General features: G+C 58.9%; 2 protein-coding genes across 7 annotated transcripts in view; one reads left to right on the top strand and one right to left on the bottom strand.

The window, feature by feature from the left end:
* The window catches only part of ASB2 (ankyrin repeat and SOCS box containing 2), a 42646-nt gene extending 36179 nt beyond the window's left edge, over window positions 1-6467 (top strand). For 3 of the 4 annotated variants that reach the window (XM_043556917.1, XM_043556918.1, XM_043556920.1), the window contains 3 exons: window positions 2023-2587; window positions 3404-3557; window positions 5823-6467. In XM_043556917.1, coding sequence (XP_043412852.1) covers window positions 2023-2587; window positions 3404-3557; window positions 5823-5959 — 856 coding nt within the window. In that variant the 3' untranslated portion in view covers window positions 5960-6467. Of the gene's footprint in view, window positions 1-2022; window positions 2588-2862; window positions 3017-3403; window positions 3558-5822 lie in introns of those variants that run through there. The other variant, XM_043556919.1, reaches the window with a different exon arrangement.
* Window positions 6468-9576: 3109 nt separating this feature from the next.
* FAM181A (family with sequence similarity 181 member A) lies at window positions 9577-17937 on the bottom strand. 3 transcript variants are annotated; one of them, XM_043556915.1, is made up of 3 exons: window positions 17827-17937; window positions 14808-14988; window positions 9580-10959 (listed from the first exon to the last, which is right to left on the bottom strand). In XM_043556915.1, the coding sequence occupies exon 3, from the start codon at window positions 10870-10872 to the stop codon at window positions 9994-9996; it is 879 nt and encodes a 292-aa protein (XP_043412850.1). In that variant the 5' UTR covers window positions 10873-10959; window positions 14808-14988; window positions 17827-17937; the 3' UTR covers window positions 9580-9993. The 3 variants fall into 3 exon arrangements, with proteins under 3 accessions (XP_043412849.1, XP_043412850.1, XP_043412851.1); XM_043556914.1 differs by lacking the exons at window positions 14808-14988; window positions 17827-17937 and adding an exon at window positions 11694-13987 and having other exon boundaries at window positions 9577-10959; XM_043556916.1 differs by lacking the exon at window positions 14808-14988 and having other exon boundaries at window positions 17827-17932.
* Between the last annotated feature and the right edge of the window lie 733 nt (window positions 17938-18670).

Below are 18670 nucleotides of genomic sequence, written 5' to 3'. Positions count from 1 at the left end.
TCCTGCCGCTTTCCCCTGGTTGGGCAGGGCATTGCTGGAGGCCAGCTGTGACCTGCCGGGGATGCCAGCCCCATCTGGCCAGCGGCCCCAGGGCAGTCTCTCTCGCTGTTCTTTCCCGGGCTTGGGCATGCCACGGCTGTTAGGGAGCATTTGTTGGTGATGGCTGTGGTCCAGGGCGAGGCCCCAGCCCTGCCTTTGACCAGCACCTCTACAGAGTGAGGTCAGGCCTCCTGCGCCTGCACAAATAGAAATTAGGAGGCAATTAGCCCCCCTGGGTGTGTGAATTTCCTTTTGAGGTTTTAGGGGCAGATTTTAGGCAAACACGGTGTCGCTAACAATAATAATACTTTCCGCTGAGATCTTAGCAGGAGATCACTGGCATGAGATTTCCAGGAAGCCGCAAAGCCAGCATGCCAGGAGGCTGAGAGGCATGGGAACAGGCCTGGTGGCACCTGCTTGCCTCACCACGGCCACCTCCTTGGTGGCCACATGGGGCTGGGAAGTCACCTGTCAGCAAGGGTTGGATGGATTGGGGTCAGTGGCGGAAGCTCGTTCTTACAGGTGGCAGCGGTCTAGGGGAAGAGAGTAATACAAGGGGTCAAGAGCCCCCAGAATTGCTTTACTACCTTTGATGAGTTGCCTCCTCTCTCTGAATCACATCTGTCAAAAGGAAGGTCACAGACCTCAGGCTATCCCACAGGGCTGCAGTGAAGGTAAACTGGGGCAGGCAAGTTAATGCGCGGGGACGCCAAACTCTGTGACCTATCAGCTGTCACCCTGCCTGCGACACAAGACGTACGGCAGGGGTCGAGAGTGTGGCCTGGGGAATCAGACTGCCTGGGTTCAAACCCTGGCTCCGTCACTGACTGGCTGTGTGTTCTTGTGCAAGTCACATACCCTCTCTGGGCTTCTGTTTCCTCATCTGTAAACTAAGACAGCACACGTACTAGCTCACAGGGCTACTGGGAAGATATAATAGATGAATGCAGATGAAATGTTAAGAGCAGTGTCTGATTCAGGAGAGAGCAAAGCCAGGGATCACAGGAATCTCCAGCCTCAGCAGTACCTGACCAACCCTCTCCAGGCCACAGGCAAGGCAGACAGCCTGGGAGAGACTCGAGTTAGGCTTCAGGGAGAGAGGTGTTGAGACTCACAGGAGAGGGGAAGGGACTCTGTGGTCACCAAGGGCTGACCGGGGCCGAGCGCAGGAGTGGTCCACGCCAAATACATTCATCCGTTCCTGTCCCCCAGGACCTGGCGGCTCCACAGAGATGCAGGACGGCGCAGCCCTGGGGCAGGAAGGGGGTACATTTCTTGGTTTGCCTTTCCCGATATACGGCCTGGACAAGTCCGTCAACCTCTCTGAGCCTCCAGCTTTCTCATCAGCACAATGGGAATGATGAGACGGACTTTATGGGTTGTGGAAAAGATTAAACCAAACTGTGTTTGTAAATCCTTTAGCTGTCTCCTGGGACGCTGTGAGCTCTCGGATAGGACTGTCACTGTCCCCCTATTCCCCCGCCCCACCCAGGCAGGGCAGGTGCCAAACTTCTAGCTCCAAATTTCACTACGGGCTCCACTGCCTCCTGCATCAGGTCTGTGGGCCTTCCGGTCCATTCCTTCAGGGAATGAGTTGGGAATGGGGAACACTCTTTACCCTGAAATAAGTCAGCAGGAAATTCTTGAAACCACAGGCCAGTCGGGCTGAGATCTTTCAGAGGTAGGACTTCGGAGGCCATGGGTTCTGAGAGTGAAGCCTAGCTCCACCCCTTCCTGGTTCTGTGACTTCGGGAAGGTGGTCGAAGCTCTCGGAGCCTCAGTTTCCCTGATCTGCAAAGCGGGGATAGCCGCAGACCCGTCCTTCCCAAAGCGGTCATTGTGGGACCGGCTGGCTCCCCGGCGCCCCCCGCTGGTGGGCCACTGCCTCCTCACACGGTAGTCCCCAGCGGCCCGGCCTGGACCCTCGGCGCCCCCTGCCGGCCGGGCCGCCCCGTGACCCCGGCTTGCCCGCCCCACCCGCAGGATCGTGCAGATGCTGCTGCCGGTGACCAGCCGCACGCGCGTGCGCCGGAGCGGCATCAGCCCGCTGCACCTGGCGGCCGAGCGCAACCACGACGCGGTGCTCGAGGCGCTGCTGGGCGCGCGCTTCGACGTGAACGCGCCGCTGGCGCCCGAGCGCGCGCGCCTCTACGAGGACCGCCGCAGCTCCGCGCTCTACTTCGCCGTGGTCAACAACAACGTGTACGCCACCGAGCTGCTGCTGCTCGCCGGCGCCGACCCCAACCGCGACGTCATCAGCCCCCTGCTCGTGGCCATCCGCCACGGCTGCCTGCGCACCATGCAGCTGCTGCTGGACCACGGCGCCAACATCGACGCCTACATCGCCACGCACCCCACCGCCTTCCCCGCCACCATCATGTTCGCCATGAAGTACCTGTCGCTGCTCAAGTTCCTCATGGACCTCGGCTGCGACGGCGAGCCCTGCTTCTCGTGCCTGTACGGCAACGGCCCGCACCCGCCCGTCCCGCCGCCCTCCAGCCGCTTCAGGGACGCGCCCGCCACGGATAAGGCGCCCGGCGTGGTGCAGGTAGGCGGGGGCGCGCTTCCCAGGCCCAGCACGCGCCAGGGTGGCCTGGTGGCGGATGCCCTTCGGAGCCCGGGGAGGGGGTGGGGGGGACGCATCGCGGTCCGCACACCCCGCAGGCCGTGGAACCCCGTGGCCGGCGTGCTTCAGAGGCAGCAGAGCTCAGTGGCTCCCGTGCACGGGTTGCGTCCTTTGTTTTGCTCCCCGGTCTGGGGGGTATTTAAGGAAACAACAGCGGAGCAGGGAATGTGGGAGACTGAGGGGTTCATCACCCACAGCAAACCTGCGCCCGGAATATGATGTTGAATGACCCCGATGGGGATGGAGGTGAGAGCAGATTGGCTAAGAGCAGACGAGGTGCAAAGAGGGACCCAGAGGCAGGACGTGGCCGTGGTGGTGACTTAAAAAGTCCGAACTTGAGATGAAAAGGAGGTGAGAAACACCGTTCTCTTGGAGATCAATGTAGTGGTTGATGGGAATCATTGCAGGGCCACTTGCTGCGTGCAAGGAAGGTGATGTTCACATTACCTTAATTCCCGTAAAAAATAACCCTCCAGTTGTCATAGTCCCATTTTCCAGACAAGGAAGTTGAGGCTTAGAGAGGTGATGTCCCAGCTGCCCGCCTTCCGCTCGTGGCAGCAGAGGCTGTGTTGAGGAGAGGGGCGAGGGCCGGTAGAACTGGATCCTGCCATGGGCATGCCCAGTGTCCGTCCTCGAATACACCTGCTCTCCCCGGCCTCGGGTCCCCCGACCGATGTGCTCACAGAGGCGCTGCCTTTGGTCCCGGGTGCCCCGGCCACAGTGTGTGATGTCTTCCAGTTCTGCGAGATCCTGTCTGCCCCGGAGATGAGCCGCTGGGCAGGGCCCATCATCGACGTCCTCCTGGACTACGTAGGCAACGTGCATCTCTGCTCGCGGCTGAAGGAGCACATCGACAGCTTCGAGGACTGGGCTGTCATCAAGGAGAAGGCAGGTAGGGGCCGTTGCTGCTGCTGCCGGCGGGGCACCCTGCCCGATTCAGGCCCAGGACTCGGGGCACGTGACTGTTACCGACATTTAACGAGCACCTACTATGTGGCAAGCTCTGTGCCGCGTGTCACATAGAGGGTCTCCAGGACTGTTCTGTGACTAGAAGACTGGCCCTCAGAGAGATGATGTCGTCATCTGAGCCAGGGTCTGCCCGCTAGTTGGTGGCATCTGGGATTCAAACCTAAGTTTGACCAACCCCGGGGTCTCTTTGCCAAATCGAGCACGTTTTAAATGGCTCCAGCTCACCGAGGGGTACCGGGACTTTCAGAGTAAGTTGCCCATGTTTGTGGGCCACTGAGGTAGTGTGGCAGGGTAGAGGAGGGAATAGTGGTCTCGGGCATTTCAAACGGTAAAGTGCATACAAAGCTCCTGGGCATTTCGTGAAAAATGCAGATTCTGACTCAGTAGGTGTGGGGCAGGGCTGCATTTCAGCGTGCTCCCAGGTCTGGTCCACAGACCGCACCGGGAGCAACACTGTGGCCTGCCCACTGACCGTCCAGGTGCCCCACCCCGCAGTGCCCCACCTCTCCCTTGCCACCTTCCTCCTTGATCCCCGTGCCCCGATGAACCCAAACGCACTGTAGGATTTTTCATTTGCACGAATGCCTCTGAAGCACTTGCATTGGACCCTTGATCGAGTTACTGGGGCAGCGACAGCGGAGGATGGGAGGTGGTGACTTGCCCACTCACCCAGGGCACAGCTCTAGAGGCTCTCTAAACATTCACCGAGTTCGTGAATCATTGGCTGCTATCACGGTGATCCTCGGCCACTAGAGGACCGCGGAGCAGTCCCTGCTTAGATGTTGGCCCCACCCCTCCCAGTCCCCTTCTGCCCTCCCTAGAGAAGGGTAATCGCTCGCGAGACCTAGTCCCAGGGACAAATGTGCAGAACCCTTCGGTGTGCTATAAACATTTATTAGCAGGTAGTACAAATAGCTCTTAACCAACACCTGTTGTGGTAACTTTAAAGCCCACCCTCCATCTACAGAACACTCTCCACGTGCTTTTTCGTTTAATGCTGTGACGTTGACATTATTTTACCAGACGGAGGGTGGACAGAGGCTCTAAGAGGCGGCAGGTACCCCAGAGTCTCCGAAGCCAGCCAGGCCAGCGGCCCTGTCCTCTGCTCGCCAGTGGCCTTTTGCCTTCCTCCTCACAAACTCAGTCTTCACTCAGCCGAGAAAGGGACTGAGCTTCCCGGAGGGGAGGCTCTGTCCTAAGCGAGACCAAGCAGCCAGAAATTTCATCTGGATGGCATTTGAGCCACCCGGCCCCTCTGCCGTTGTTTCCACATTCCCTCCGCATCCCGATCTTCCCGGGATGGCCACGGCCTCCTCGGCTTGGCGTTGCTGTTTCCCCTGCTTGGAATGTCCCTGCCTCCCTTCTTCGCCTGGCAAATACCTGCCCACCCGCCAAGACCCTGCTCAGATGGCATCATCTGGTGTGGAAGCCTTCCCCACAGTCCTGGGTTGGTTCCTCTGCATCCCTGGCGGGAACACGGGGCCAGGCAGCCAAGGGGACAGCATGTGTTTGTTGAGTGAATGGATGGCATCCTTTGATTCAACAAACCCCTCGCCTGTGCCAGACCCTGTGCCCAGGACTGAAATAAATTGCCCCATCACCAGACACATCAACCCCTGTTCCTACCTCACCCCTCCCCCTCAGCTGAGAAAACTCTGCTGTGTGAGATATCCCGGGAGGCCTCCCAGGAGGCGGCAGCCAAGTGGGATTTGGGGACGTGTGGGGAGATGCCCCATCCCTGCCCCCACGCTGGCCTGTCTGCACCGCCAGAGCTCAGAGCTTAATTCCGTGCATGGGGGCACTTAAGAGGTCGAACTCCCCGACCCCTTCGCTAAGACCGTGTTGGGGGGTCCAGGCTGTGTATATACAGGAAGGAGGACAAGACGAGGGGGCTGGCAGCTCCGGCTCCAGGTGTGCCCCCCACTACGTCCTCACCTGTGAAATGGGTTTGTACCTGCCCTAGCTGCCGCCTTGGGCCGTGCGGATCGATGAGGGGCGACGAGGCGGGAGCTGCCTCACCAGATCTTTTCAGCTGGCAGGGGCCGGGGTTTCGGAGCGTGGTGGGGTCCAGGCGCCCCCCCTCTTATCCAGTCATATCGATTGGGTGTCTCCTACCTGCCAGCAGTCACAGGCAAACTCTGCTGCTTGCAAACGACATGCTGGCACTTCTCTTTCTCCCCTTTCCCAGAACTCCCGAGGCCCCTGGCTCACCTGTGCCGGCTGCAAGTGAGGAAGGTGGTTGGAAAGCACCGCATAAAACTCCTGGATGCGTTGCCCCTCCCGGGCAGGCTGATTCGGTACCTGAAACACGAGAATACCCAGTAACCAAGGCCGCGTGGAGGAGTCGCTCCTCGGACTGTCACTAAGCCTCAGGACAGCCGTGGCCCCAAATCCCAGGGGGCCTGATGACAGAACGAGGCCGTGGGTTGGCCTCCGTGGCAGCTGGGGCAGCTGCCGTGACCTCACCAGGTCTCTGGGCCAGAGCTTTGCCCGGACCAGAGAACACAACGTGTCAAGTGGGAGAAAAACCCGTTTGTTTTCAACCTGATGAGTAGAGCCCAGACTTTCTCTGCCGTTGGGAATGGCAGAGGCCCCAAGGGCAGAAGTTGGGGGGGGGCAGCAGGTGGGAGCCTGCAGGGCAGCCGCAGCCCCGCCCCCGACGCTTTCAGGGATGAGTCTGCCTTTCGGAGACAACCTGCCACCGGGCTGTCCCGGTCCCCTCCCACTTTGTAAAACTCTCCACTTGACTCCTGAGCTTTTTTCCTGGAGGTGTGATCCGGCGGGGGTGGGTGGGGGACCCACTTGTCAAGTACAATAAATGTTGCACAGATGACACCTTGCCCCGCGAGGTCCCTCTCGCCCGACCCCCTCCTTCCCACAGGGCCGGGGGTCTTCGGCGCTGCTCTTGGCGGGTGTAGGGGCGGGGCAGGTGCTGGGACAGGGTGCACGACACCTTTGGGCTTCTGAAAGCCACAGGAGAGCCGGCAGCTGGAGGAGAGGGGGCAGCTTCCTGCTCTGTGAGCGGAGCGGCGTGGGGTTGGTTTTTCTGTCCTGCTTCAATCACCGTGGAAACGGGAGCAGCATCGCAAACAGGGCTCCGTGTCTACAAGCCTCCTGACACCTGGGATTGCCTCGCACACACGTTTCCTGGCAGCTTGTCCTCGCATCCTGCTCACCCGTTTGCCACAAAACTTGAGATACCAGGAAGGAAAAGAAATCTGAATACGGGCCACCGTGAGCGAAGGTGCTGGAGGGGTGGCCACTGTCAAGCCCTGCAAAGGCACCGAACCGGAGGCACGAAGCCTTGTCCCCTCTGCTGCCCCCCGGGATCCTCACGTGGCTCTGTGGGGGAAGCCAGGCATTTTCGGGAGCCCCCAGCCCATTTTCAGGTGGGCATGGTTGTGACACCTTCTTGGGATGCTGGGACGCACTAGGTTCTTAGAATACGAGTGCTCGTCAGTACTGGTTGGTCACAGGCACTGGTCAGGGCCCCTCCTCCCCAGGTGTCTCTCCCCAGCCTTGGCCTTCTCAGATCCCGGCCCCTATTCCCCCCCCCCCCCACCCGCCCCCCAACCCAGAAGCTTAAGGATTAAGGCCTGGGCTGGGGCCTGTTCCCAAGGGTCGGTTGTGATTGGCCGGTGCTCGGCTTGTGCTTGGTTGTTCCATTTCTTGACCACCGCTGCTCCAGAGAACGACTTTGGAGCCACAGCCCTCTGCAGAGCCCTCCTCCCCCACCCCCATACTTGGGCCGCAGAGATGTCTCAACAGCATCACCAAACACTAAAAATCCTGAAAGTGGTTCCGGTTTGTGCACACAGCACGTGGGACGTTAGTGCTGGAGACGTGAGGCTAGGAGGTGAGTTCCTGGGTTTCACTTGGAACCAGCACGACTTACTTTTTTGTTCAGGGAATCCTCTGCTGCGGCTGTATGTTTTTTTTTTTTTTAATTTTTTTTTTCAACGTTTATTTATTTTGGGGATAGAGACAGAGCATGAACGGGGGAGGGGCAGAGAGAGGGAGACACAGAATCGGAAACAGGCTCCAGGCTCTGAGCCATCAGCCCAGAGCCTGACGCGGGGCTCGAACTCCCGGACCGTGAGATCGTGACCTGGCTGAAGTCGGACGCTTAACCAACTGCGCCACCCAGGCGCCCCGACGGCTGTATGTTTTTAACCACAGCTGTCCTACATGTATTTGCCCCCAACTTGCTTCTGCCTGGGGAGTCACGGCGCCGTGTGCTTCTGTCCAGCTGCTTCTTAGTAAAGGTTTCTGTTTCCAGACAAGCCTCCCTGCGTTTGTATTCATGCATCACTAGGGTGTCCCCTGGGGAAAGGAGCCCAAGAGGGGCTCGGGCAGCTTTCTGAGAAAACACGCCTCCCTGGGCTCTGTTCCTCCCCCGGGGGGAGGACAGTTGGATGGCCCAGATGACTAGGGGAGGCGACTTTGGGCGGGTGCGGCTTTCTGTCAGGTCTGTGACACTCAAGAGTACCAGGTGCTCCCATCATCCCTATGACAATCTATTTTCGGTCATATTTTTCTGATAAGGAAATTTTGGCCCAGAGAGGTTAAGTAACTTGCCCGAGGTCACAGAGCCGATAGGTGGATCAGAGCTTCTAACACCTTGCTGTACCGTGTGGAGGGGCAGAGCAGACCGGAGCGGCCTGCGGCGAGCGTCCTGATGCCCTACCCTGTGTGTTAGATAACGACTCAGAACAAGTCTGCTGGCATCATATGGCTTCCGTGGCTCTCAAGTCCTCCCAGACCATCAGACAAACTACCAGAAACCCACTGGCTTCCCAGGGAGCAGGCCGCCCTCCCATAGAGATGCTCCACTCCAGGGGAATCCTAGAGCAAAACCAGGCAGAGTAGGAAGGGCCCTTCACAATCGCTAATCCTGGAGCCTTGTGTTAGAAAGGATTCCGAGGTCGTATCCGGCCCCCGAGGGAGAGTGACTGTGACTAGTTGAGGACACCTGCCTTGGGTGCAGAAATGGCAGGTACCTCAGTTTGCTATCACTGACCTAGTCCCCGGCTTTATAGAGTGGGGAAACCAAGGCACAGAGGGAGATGAACTTTCCAGCATCATGCTGCTAATTAGGGGACTGCAGTCCCCAGCCAGGGCTGGCCCTGCACCTGTCCCAGTGGTGAGAGCTGTGCTTTGGTGAGGTCTGTGTGCTCTCAGCCACGGAGCAGGTTCACGCAGCAGAGCAGACCCTGGGCCGGTATGGAGGCGCATGCCTCTCCAATGGCTTTGCCCTTTAGGCAGCATCAGGGCAAGACCCAGGGCCACTCCCTGCCACCAGCACCCTCCTCTGTGCCTTGCCACAGACAGGGCACCTGGTATGTGCCAGGCCCAGGAAGGGGGCCATCAGCAGGTTACCCAGGAATCTGACTTAGCCAGAGATTTTTTTTTTTTTTTTGGCTTGTCCACAGGGGGCCAAGCTCCAGTGTGTCCTGATTTTCTCTCTGGCCAGGGTCGGGCATGATTGCCTTGGCCCAGCCTCTGCTCTGAGGCCATAAGCAGAGTGGAAGGCATAGCAGAGGGGGACCACTCTCATCCCACCCCTCACGCTGCAGGTGGAGCAAGGAAGCCCCCGGAGGAAAGGTCCAGCACCACATCCCATTGCAGAGCCACTGTGGACCATCTGGAGATACGGGCCTCCCTCACCCTCTGTTCTTGGACCTGGCAAGCAGAGGTGGCTGCCCGGTGACTCCTCTCCACCCTCCTTCCTTTGAGTGGAGCTGCCGGCCTGCAGTGTTCATTCTCAGACACCGTGGAGGTCTTCGGGTCTTTCCCGGCCGCCCCCACAGCCAGCCGCCTTCCCTAAGCTGCCCTCTCCCCGGGCCCAGCCAGCATTTCTTAACCTGGGGACCATTCAACCTCACGACATCAAGATGTGGAAACTGCAAAAGAAATGTCTTTATTCTTTTAACCTTCTTATTTACAAAAAAAAAAAAACAAAAAAAAAACACCTCGAAAAGAACAGAACTGAGATTGGCTTACAGAGTGGGTGGCAGGTGAACAGACGTGTAACTCTGGCTTCTGGAGCGGCTGGCGGGCCGGGGCAAAGCCCCACCGCCCAAGACTGGCACGAAGACAGTGGGATGCTCTGTCGGGCTCTGGTCTGGTTGGAGAGGGGCCGGCGGAGCCCGGCCCCACAGCTCCCAAGGCAAGGGCTGACTTGGCGCCTGCCGGAGAAGCCACTGCCCCAATCCTGTCCTCCCCTCCCATCCACACACACAAAGGGAAGGTTCCCAAGAGGCCACGCCACTGCCCAGCTCGCTCCTCGCGCCGAGAGCTCCCCGGGCCCGCAACACCCCTACAGGCCAGAGGTCGGAGCCGAGGGCCTCCCAGCCCGGCTAGAGGTAGCCAAAGACATTGAAGATGGGTGGCGGTACAGCCGGCTTGGTGGGGATAGGCTTCAGGACCACGGGTCTGTACACTTTCTGCCCCGGCCCATCCACATCCTTGCAGAAGTGGGCCAGCTCCCCGGGTGAGGCCGGGCTTTTCCTCCATAGGCTCAGGCCGGGGACCGGGCTCTGGGGCAAGGCCCCTGGAGGACCTGGGTAGACTGGCTGTCCATGGTACTGGAAGGGGCAGCAGCTCCAGGCATTGACACGGCCCACCAGGGAGACCCCAGACATCTTGAGTGGCTCCTTTTCAGCCGGTGCCCTTGGGGATGCCGGCACTGGGGCCGTCTCAGGATCCAAGGGCTCCAAACCTTTGCGATGTTTCTTACCCTCATAGGGAGGTCCCTCCCTGGGGCCCGGCCCCCCCTCCAGCCCCAGCGGGTAGCTGTGGGTGGCCCGAGGCTCTTCCCAGAAGGAAGCGGGCAGCTGTCTTTTCCTCATGGGCACCTGGCCAGGCCTGGCAGCTTCTGGGTTCTGCCCCTGTAAGGTCTGCTCCTTAGAGAGACATTCCTCCCTGTACGGGTTCCCCAGAGCCTTCTCCTTGCAGCCCCCACCCCCGCCGGGACTGGAATCATGGCCAGAATCGAGGGGCAGCCTCCCTGGCCGGTCCTCGGGTCCCCTTTTCAGGTGAGGCTCCGCCCCTCTGCCGGGGAGGCCCCGAGGAAGCCGGGAATACTTCTGGGAGAAGCGTTTGAGCTGCTTCTGCAGGTACTTGCGGTGGTCCACTGAGCGGCGGCAGGGTGCAGACTTGTCCAGGGCCGCCTTGATGTCACTGGACGCCAGGTTCACAAAGTTCAGCAGCATCTTTACGTCACTGTCGTTTGCCATCACCAGGAGGCCACTGCATGGGGCTTTCCATGAAGCGGGTGGGTTCTGCTCGTGGCTGGCAGCTCCAGGGGAGGGCACAGAGCTGACCTGGGGGGACACACAGGCCATTGGGAGTCTCTCCGGGCACCAGCACCCAGCCGCCGCCCCCCCTCTCCCCCGAGGCCGCAGGGCCAGCGCCCCTTAGCCTGAAACACGGTCCTGGGCACCGGGCTGCCCATTCAGGCCGCTGAGCATGCGTTTCCTCAGCATCTGGGAGGGAACACGCGGGCCCACTCAGTCCTCCCAAGTCTGGCCCTCCCCTGCAGCCGAGGCTCAGAGAGGCTGGGCGGCTTGCCCAGGGCGGCCCAGCCACAAGTGGCATCGCTGGGGCCGGAGCGCAAGTCTCCGCGTGCCCAGCGCACCGTGTCTCCCACACACCACGCTGCCAACGTGCGCAACTTGCCAGCGAGGTTTTTATTTTCTGAGCCGAGGCCACCGCTCCACTTTAGAGCAAGGCCAAGCCCCTTCTCTCCCCAGTGGTGATGCCCTCCCCCTCCCACCCCCGCCCCCAGGCCTGCTAGCTTCAGCCCCCCCTCTTCGGCGCCCACGCTCCACCCCCGGCGCTCACGCAGGACAGGCAGGACCCCCGTCTGGCACTCAAGCCTGGGCCTGCCTGGCGGGCTGATCTCAGACTGTGGGCAGCGGGGCTCCCCCGCAGAAGCATCTGCAGCAATTTCATGCCTCCTGGGCCACCACCCGAGGCCCCTCGCCCCTCCCCCAGGCCCCAGCCTGCCCCACGCCCCCACCCAGCCGGCGGGAGCCGCCTGAGCCTCCACACTGACCAAGGGTGCGGGCCGGCCCCGGGCCCCCCGCCGACGTGGCCTGGCAGGTTCCCCGCGGCAGACCTGGGCCAGGCCCGGCGTGGCCGGCGAGCTCCGTGCGTCCGGCTGGAAGCAGTCGTGCAGCCCTCGAGTGGGCTGGATGGAGGACGAGTCCCCGGCGCTGGGGGGCCCCTCAGGCCAATCAGGAGCGCCTCTCCAGATACAAAGCATCCCAATCAGGCGGCAGCGCCCCGTTCCCACATTCTTTGCCGTCACAAATTGTCACCATGGGGACCATCACAAAAAAGACAGCTCCCAAATGCAATCATTTCCCGGTAAATTTCTACCCTTCAGCCCCTCCTCCCCTTGACCTCGGTTCCCTGGTTTCTCGAGGGGGCAGTGCGTGTGTGTGTGTGCGTGTGTGTGTGTGTGTGTGCGTGTGTGTGTGCGTGCGTGTGTTTAAAAAGTCCAGGATTGAGGAGGGGCTGGGCCCAGAAGAGATGGGCTTGCATACCTCCCCCAAAGACTCCAGGCCTACAGCTGCCATGCCCCAGTGCAGACAGACAATCGGACGGGGTAAGCCGGGGCGGGCTCTTTCCCCTCTGTCCTTGAGTGTTGAGTGTCTCTCCCTCTCCCCCTCCCGCCCCGTTCCTCGCTCCCTCTCTGTCTCTGTCTGTCTCTGTCTCCCTCTTCCCAGCCCCCTCCCGGAGGCACCGGCCACTGGCCAGCCTGTGAGGGCAGGCGGCTCGCTGATGTCGGGAAAGGTAGCCGGGGAAGGACTCCCTAACGAGGTGCTGGGATATCCATGGGAAGGGAGCCGGAGCTCTCAGGAATCTTGTCTTTATGTTTGCTTCCTCAATTGAGCTGCACAAAGCCTGAATTGCCCATTCAGCGCGGCCGGACAAAAGGCTGGCGTTGCACGGTCCCCTTGCATTTGTAGTCAAACAGTTAGGGACTTAAATCGAGTCGTCATGATGGAGAAAGAGGTGGACAAAGCCCATAGAATTGCCATCAGCAAACATTTTCCTGTGTCATATTAGCCAGTCTCCATGGCTCCCCCTGGCCTGGGGACAATGGCACAAGTTTGCACACTTGGCTACTGTCACCGTGCCAACGCCGGCGGGGCCGCAAGCGGGCCGCTCTGAGCGAGCGAGGGAGCCCTGCGCTGGCCGCTGGCCCTGCCCACTGACTGGCCGGAGGGAAGGTGAGGCCGCGGGCGGAGGCAGGCTGATCGGCGCGGCCTCCGTGCCGGCCGACCCGGGCGGGCCCCACGCCTCCTGCCTTTCTCTGCTCGGCCTCCTTTCCCTTCCAGCTCTTCCCCTTCCCGTCCTTTCCCCCCTTCCTCTTCCTCCGCTCAGCTGAATGGCCGGGCCGGCGGCCTACACCCCACCTCTGTAGCACGGTCTGTGATGCCAAGGACTCCTCTCTGAGGTCCCCTCGCCCGCATGGGAGCAGTTGCAGGGCAGGCCCAGGGGACTCACCCAGGAGGATGGTCCCACCCCCTCCTGCTGGCCAATAGACTGCTGCCGCCGGCCACAGTGGCCTGGCTTCAAGCCGCCTCCCTCTCTGGCTGGAGGGTCCCTGCAGGCCAAATGAAGGGTTTGGAGGAGAGGGCCCTGTGCCCACAAGCCGGAACTTAATTTAGGGATCGGGGATCGGGCGTGGGATCCCCCGTGCCCCTCCCCCTGCTGAGGCAGCGGGGGAAGCAGGGGCTGGCACGGAGGTGTCCCTGGACTGGAGTCTCCCAACCGCTGGCCATCCCCCGCCCTGGAGAGCGGCCCCTCTCCGCGGCCGCACGACGGCTAAGTCATCGTCGCTCTAAGCGCTGAGAGCCGAGGGTTGTCTCTGCAGCAGAACCGAGCCCAGCCTGACCGGTACAGGCAGGAACATCCTTGCTCCTCCGAACCGGCCCTGCACAGGGCTGCCCCGAGGTCACCGGGGTGGGCCCCCTGCTGCCCCCTGCTTGGGGGCCAGGTCACACGGCTCGGCTAGTGTTCGAATCCCTCCGTAACCCAGCGCTGGCCCACTTAACCGCCTTCTGCATCATTCTCTGCTGGGACGCTGGCTTCAAACCATCCCGGCCCATTCCCACTGTGGCCTCCTGCAGGCTCGGGGTCTGTTCCTGCTGCAGCCCACCGGGCTTTGCTCGCCGGTGACGTCGTCCCCTCACTGCTCTGCCAGTAGCAACCCCCCGAGGCCAGTGAACCTTGTGGGGTCTGAGTCCATAGCTTAAAAACTCATTCCATAGTGCTCTTAATATGGGCTGTTTTTCCTGTGTGTTCTTCCCACTTATTGAGGAGAAAGAAAAGAAGGGAGGGAGGGAGGGAGGGAGGAAGGGAAGGAGGAAGGGAGGGAGGGAGGAAAGGAAGAAGGGAGGGAGGGAGGAAAGGAAGAAGGAAGGGAGGGAGGGAGGGAAGAAGGAAGGGAGGGAGGAAGGAAGGAAAGAAGGAGGGAAGGAAGGAAGGGGGAGGAGGGAGGAAGGAAGTGGGAGGAGGGAGGAAGGGAGGAAGGAAGGGGGAGGAGGGAGGAAGGGGGAGGAGGGAGGAAGGAAGTGGGAGGAGGGAGGAAGGGAGGAAGGAAGGGGGAAGAGGGAGGAAGGAAGGGGGAGGAGGGAGGAAGGGAGGAAGGAAGGGGGAGGAGGGAGAGGGCGTAGGGAGGGAGGAGGAGGGAAGAAACTGATACTTGGTCAGCACCTTATATGTGCCAAGAGCTGCAATCAGTGATCACATGTCGAAGACCCTACCTGACCCCGCGACAGCTCACTGAGGGGAGTACTGCTATGAAGGATGTGAGACTGAGCTGCTTTCTCAGGGCCTCACAGCCAATAACTGGCAAAACTGAACTTGAAGCCAGGCCGGTCTCCGTGCACCCTCTCCCATCCCTATGTTTATAGATCCAAAATGAAGTCTAACCTCCTTGGCCTAACCCAGAAAGCCTTTGGTAATCTGACCCCTAACCGGGGCCTGGCGCAGGGTAGTTTCTCACTAAATGTTTCATGAATCACATAGGTTGCCCACTCCACCGAATGAAAAAACCGCTGCCTCTATTTGTTTGTTTGTTTACTATTTGCCCCACCCACCCATCTACCTCCACCTGAGTGAGCTCCGTGAAAGCAGGGCACAACTGCTCATTCACCTCCGAATTTCTGTAGAACGGCCTCGGCACAGAGTAGGACTTAGTGGAGGAGCCTGGTGACGGCTACGGTTGCACCTGACAACAAATCCTCGGTGTTCCTTCTGGACTGTGGGTGTGTGGAGAACAGGGAGCACCGTTTCATAATTGCATCTCTCCGCACCAGACGGGGCCACTGAAGCACCTGTTAAAGGCACGTGAGCGGGGCTGACTTGAACTTGAGACTTCCTTCCCCATCATCCGTCACGGATGCGGGTCTCTGACCTTCCAGCTGCGCTAACCCCTCCTCAAGATTATTTACATGGTTCAGTGTCAGGGACTTCCGGGTTCTAGTAACTCCACTCAGCACCTGCGTGCGGGGACCAGAGGGCACGGAGGAGGGGGGCTTCCTTTGCTCGCTCCTCTGTCCCCAGTGCAACGTGCTGGAGGGGAGACCAACTCTGTTCTGACAACTTAACAGCCATCTTCTGTCCACCCATCACTGGGACAAACACCCCAACTCTCCCTGGTTTCCCAAACTCCCTGGAGCCCCCCATCCAGAATTCCTGGACGTCATCTGACATAACCCACTTCTAGAATTCAGCCAACACAGCTGCAGATTGGGACCAAAAGTGAGAGGAGGCAGGTGACAATGACATGAACCATCCAGCCAGAGGGGGAACCTGGAAGGTCACCTGGGGCAGCAGGCTTTCAAACTGTGTTTACACAAAGAAGCCCCTTAAACAGACTCCTGAGGGAGTCCAATATACGAAACCGTGACAGGGACGTGCTAGGAGGGCAGATTTCTTTTACACACCCAAATGCGGTAATTTCCACTTATTTTGAAAACAGATTCCCACCAGGAGAGTGTTTTGATGACCTAGAACTTCAAAATCACGAGTTGTGGATTACAGTCTAGTATCGGCCATATTTTGCTCTGGTTGCAGAACCTATAGAAATCTTGACGTAAAGAGATAAGAGGCTAACATGGTAAATTTTTCAAAGTCTGTCTTGCTATCTCAGGATAGTCATCAAATGAAAACGATTCCCCGAGAAGCTTTAGTATCTGGTCCCCTGGGCCGTTAACAGGTTGACTGCCGGGGCTAACGGGTCTAGTGTGTTGGCTTGTGAGTTACAACTCGTTTGAGTGTGTGTTTGTTAGTACAGTTTTTAGCACGTAATATTTTCAATCGCCAAAAATAAATTTTGAAGACACTTTTACGTTTCCACACCTCTGTAGAAAGTTCCGTTCCAAGAGATGGGCCATCTTCCCATTTTAGAGGCGAAGAAGAGAGGCCGGGCAGGGGAGATGATTCACCCAAGGTCAGGCTGTTCTGCGCCCTGACGTCTGCTCAGAGCTCGGCCCTAGCCAGCACTCACCACTGGATCAAGGTATATGACACGTAGTGAGTCATTTGTTCAATGGATAAGGAAACTGAGGCACAAATTAGCATGGAAACTTGCCCAAGGTCGTCTGGTCAGTAAATGGCAGACCAGGGACTGAGATGCCGGCAGCCGGGTCCAGACGCTTGGTCGTGACCATTGTATGATGCTGCTCCCTGCTGACTATTAACTAACTCGCAGGCCCCGACTCCCTCCTAGGGGCTTAGCTAACCCAGAGAGCCAGGCACGCCCCTCCTGACCTGGCGACTTGGGCCTGACCATCTCAACTCCGGAAATACACAAATGCCCCTTCAGAGGCACAGCGGCACGGCCAGCACCTCGCGGACGTGTGACAGACATCACAAGATGATTTATGTAACCCCCTTATATAATGGGAGTATTTCTATCAAAGACTGGCCTGAGGCAGGCTGTCAGCGGTAATCAGAACAGACAGGCCTTTCCACTTTTCTTGGAAAGAAAGGCATTGGGTTGAAATAAACCCCTTTGGCTGCCAGGCCGCCAGACTGGGGGCTTCCTGCCCTGGTGACCTCCTCTCACAGCCAAGGCTGAGCACCAGCATGGTGGTGCCTTCAGAGCAGCCGGAGACCTCGTGATGCCTCACAGCCCTGCTCCCCAGTCCCTGCGCCCCTGGCCGTGGCCCGACTGCAGTGGCAGAGACAAGTGTCAGTGTGACCGTCTTTAAGGTCGAGCTAATAGGAGCTCTCTGGCAGAGTGGACAATGAGGATTAAGAGAGATCATCTGGGGAGCGCCGGGGTGGCTCAGTCGGTTAAGCATCCGACTTCAGCTCAGGTCATGATCTCACAGTTTGTGAGTTTGGATCCCACCTTGGGCTCTCTGCTGTCAGCACAGAGCCCAATTCGGATCCTCTGTCCCCATCTCTCTGCCCCTTCCCTGCTCGTGCTCTCTCTCTCTTAAAAAGAAATAAACAGGAGCGCCTGGGTGGCTTGGTCGGTTAAGTGTCCGACTTCGGCTCAGGTCATGATCTCACGGTCCGTGAGTTCGAGCCCTGCGTCGGGCTCTGTGCTGACAGCTCGGAGCCTGGAGCCTGTTTCAGATTCTGTGTCTCCCTCTCTCTCTGCCCCTCCCCTGTTCATGCTCTGTCTCTCTCTGTCTCAAAAATAAACAAACATTAAAAAAAAAAAAAGAAATAAACATTGGGGCACCTGGGTGGCTCGGTTAGTTAAGCGTTCGACTTTGGCTCAGGTCATGATTTCACAGTTCATGAGTTCGAGCCCCACGTCGGGCTCTGTGCTGACAGCTCGGAGCCTGGAGCCTGCCTCGGATTCTGTGTCTCCCCCTCTCTCTGTTCCTCCCCCACACGTGCTCTGTCTCTGTCTCAAAAATGAATAAATGTTAAAAATTAAAAATGAAAAAAAAACATAAAAAAAAAAAAAGAGATCATCTGTGACCAAGCCCAGTACAGTGCCTGGCTCAGAGTCTGTGCCCTTCCCCCAGCTCTGCCCCTCTGGGCTGGGTCCACAGCTGCCCAGGGTAGCCCAGCCTGGGCACGGCTCACCCATAGAGAAGGGCTGATGTGGCAGGAATAACACAGCAGTCATGCCTTTAGGCCCCTGTCGGGTGATCCCCATGGACCACTGCCCCCCACTGATCCCAGCTACTGTGCCACATGTCTGTCACCTTGCCTGTGACTCTGGGAGCCTTTCTGGTGCGTCTCTTCACTCAACGCAGGGCACAGCCAGGAATGAAAAGTCCGTTTAATCTCAACTGCCAACTCGGATTTGATTGGTGATGGCTGGCAGGTGCCCTGTGGAAAGATTCCGAGGGCCCCGCAGGCCCGGCAGTTAGAATGCCCTGATCAGCTAGTCATGCCTTCTGTGGGTGCGGATGGAGATGGGCTGGCTGGATGCCAGGTGTCCCTGCCTCCAGCTCCCAGTCACAGGCTGCGAAGCCCGGGTGTGCAAAGCTTGGCGTTCTGGTAACCCGACCCTTGGGATTTTAATCAAGGGAACAGAGTCCCAGAGAAAGACTGATTTTCCAAGTCCTCAAGTGCTCCCACTTCCCAGACCAGAGCTCATTGACTCAGTGCAATACACAGAGACTAGAGTGGGTAGGCATTTTGGAGAATAGAGGCACTGAGACGTTTAGGACAATGGAGAGGGGAGGTCGCCATGGCAGGGCGTGGGGGCAGAGATAAAGTTAGGAAGAACGGTTGAATCCCCCATGTACTTCTGCATGCAGTAGGCACATAATAAAGGTTTGCTGAACAAATCACAACATGGAGCAAAATGACTGGTTGGCTTCTGAGTCCTGTTGGGGGCTCCGGTAGCCAGTCATAAAACATCCTGGGAACAGCATATGCTCCGTGGCCCTCCCGGCCACAGCTGTCCCCCAGCAGTTCCACATAAACAATGCACTTTCTCATCAGAGAGGAGCCCTTGCCTCCCCGAATTGGGATTTCCCAAGAGAAAGGTGACAGGGGAGGAGCCCCACTCCCCTTAAATACCATGATGCACTGAGAGCT

This window comes from Prionailurus bengalensis, chromosome B3 (assembly GCF_016509475.1).
Source record: "Prionailurus bengalensis isolate Pbe53 chromosome B3, Fcat_Pben_1.1_paternal_pri, whole genome shotgun sequence".
NCBI classification, from domain to species: domain Eukaryota; kingdom Metazoa; phylum Chordata; class Mammalia; order Carnivora; family Felidae; genus Prionailurus; species Prionailurus bengalensis.
This window is presented reverse-complemented; position numbering and strand designations above follow the sequence as displayed.

Excerpts from the sequence above, each read along its gene's own strand:
- FAM181A (XM_043556914.1), bottom strand. The coding sequence starts at position 11,903 with ATGCTTTGTATCTGGAGAGGCGCTCCTGATTGGCCTGAGGGGCCCCCC. Across the intron at positions 10,960-11,693 it reads GGGGCCGGCCCGCACCCTTG|GTCAGCTCTGTGCCCTCCCC; the intron begins GTCAGTGTGGAG and ends GTGTCCCCCCAG.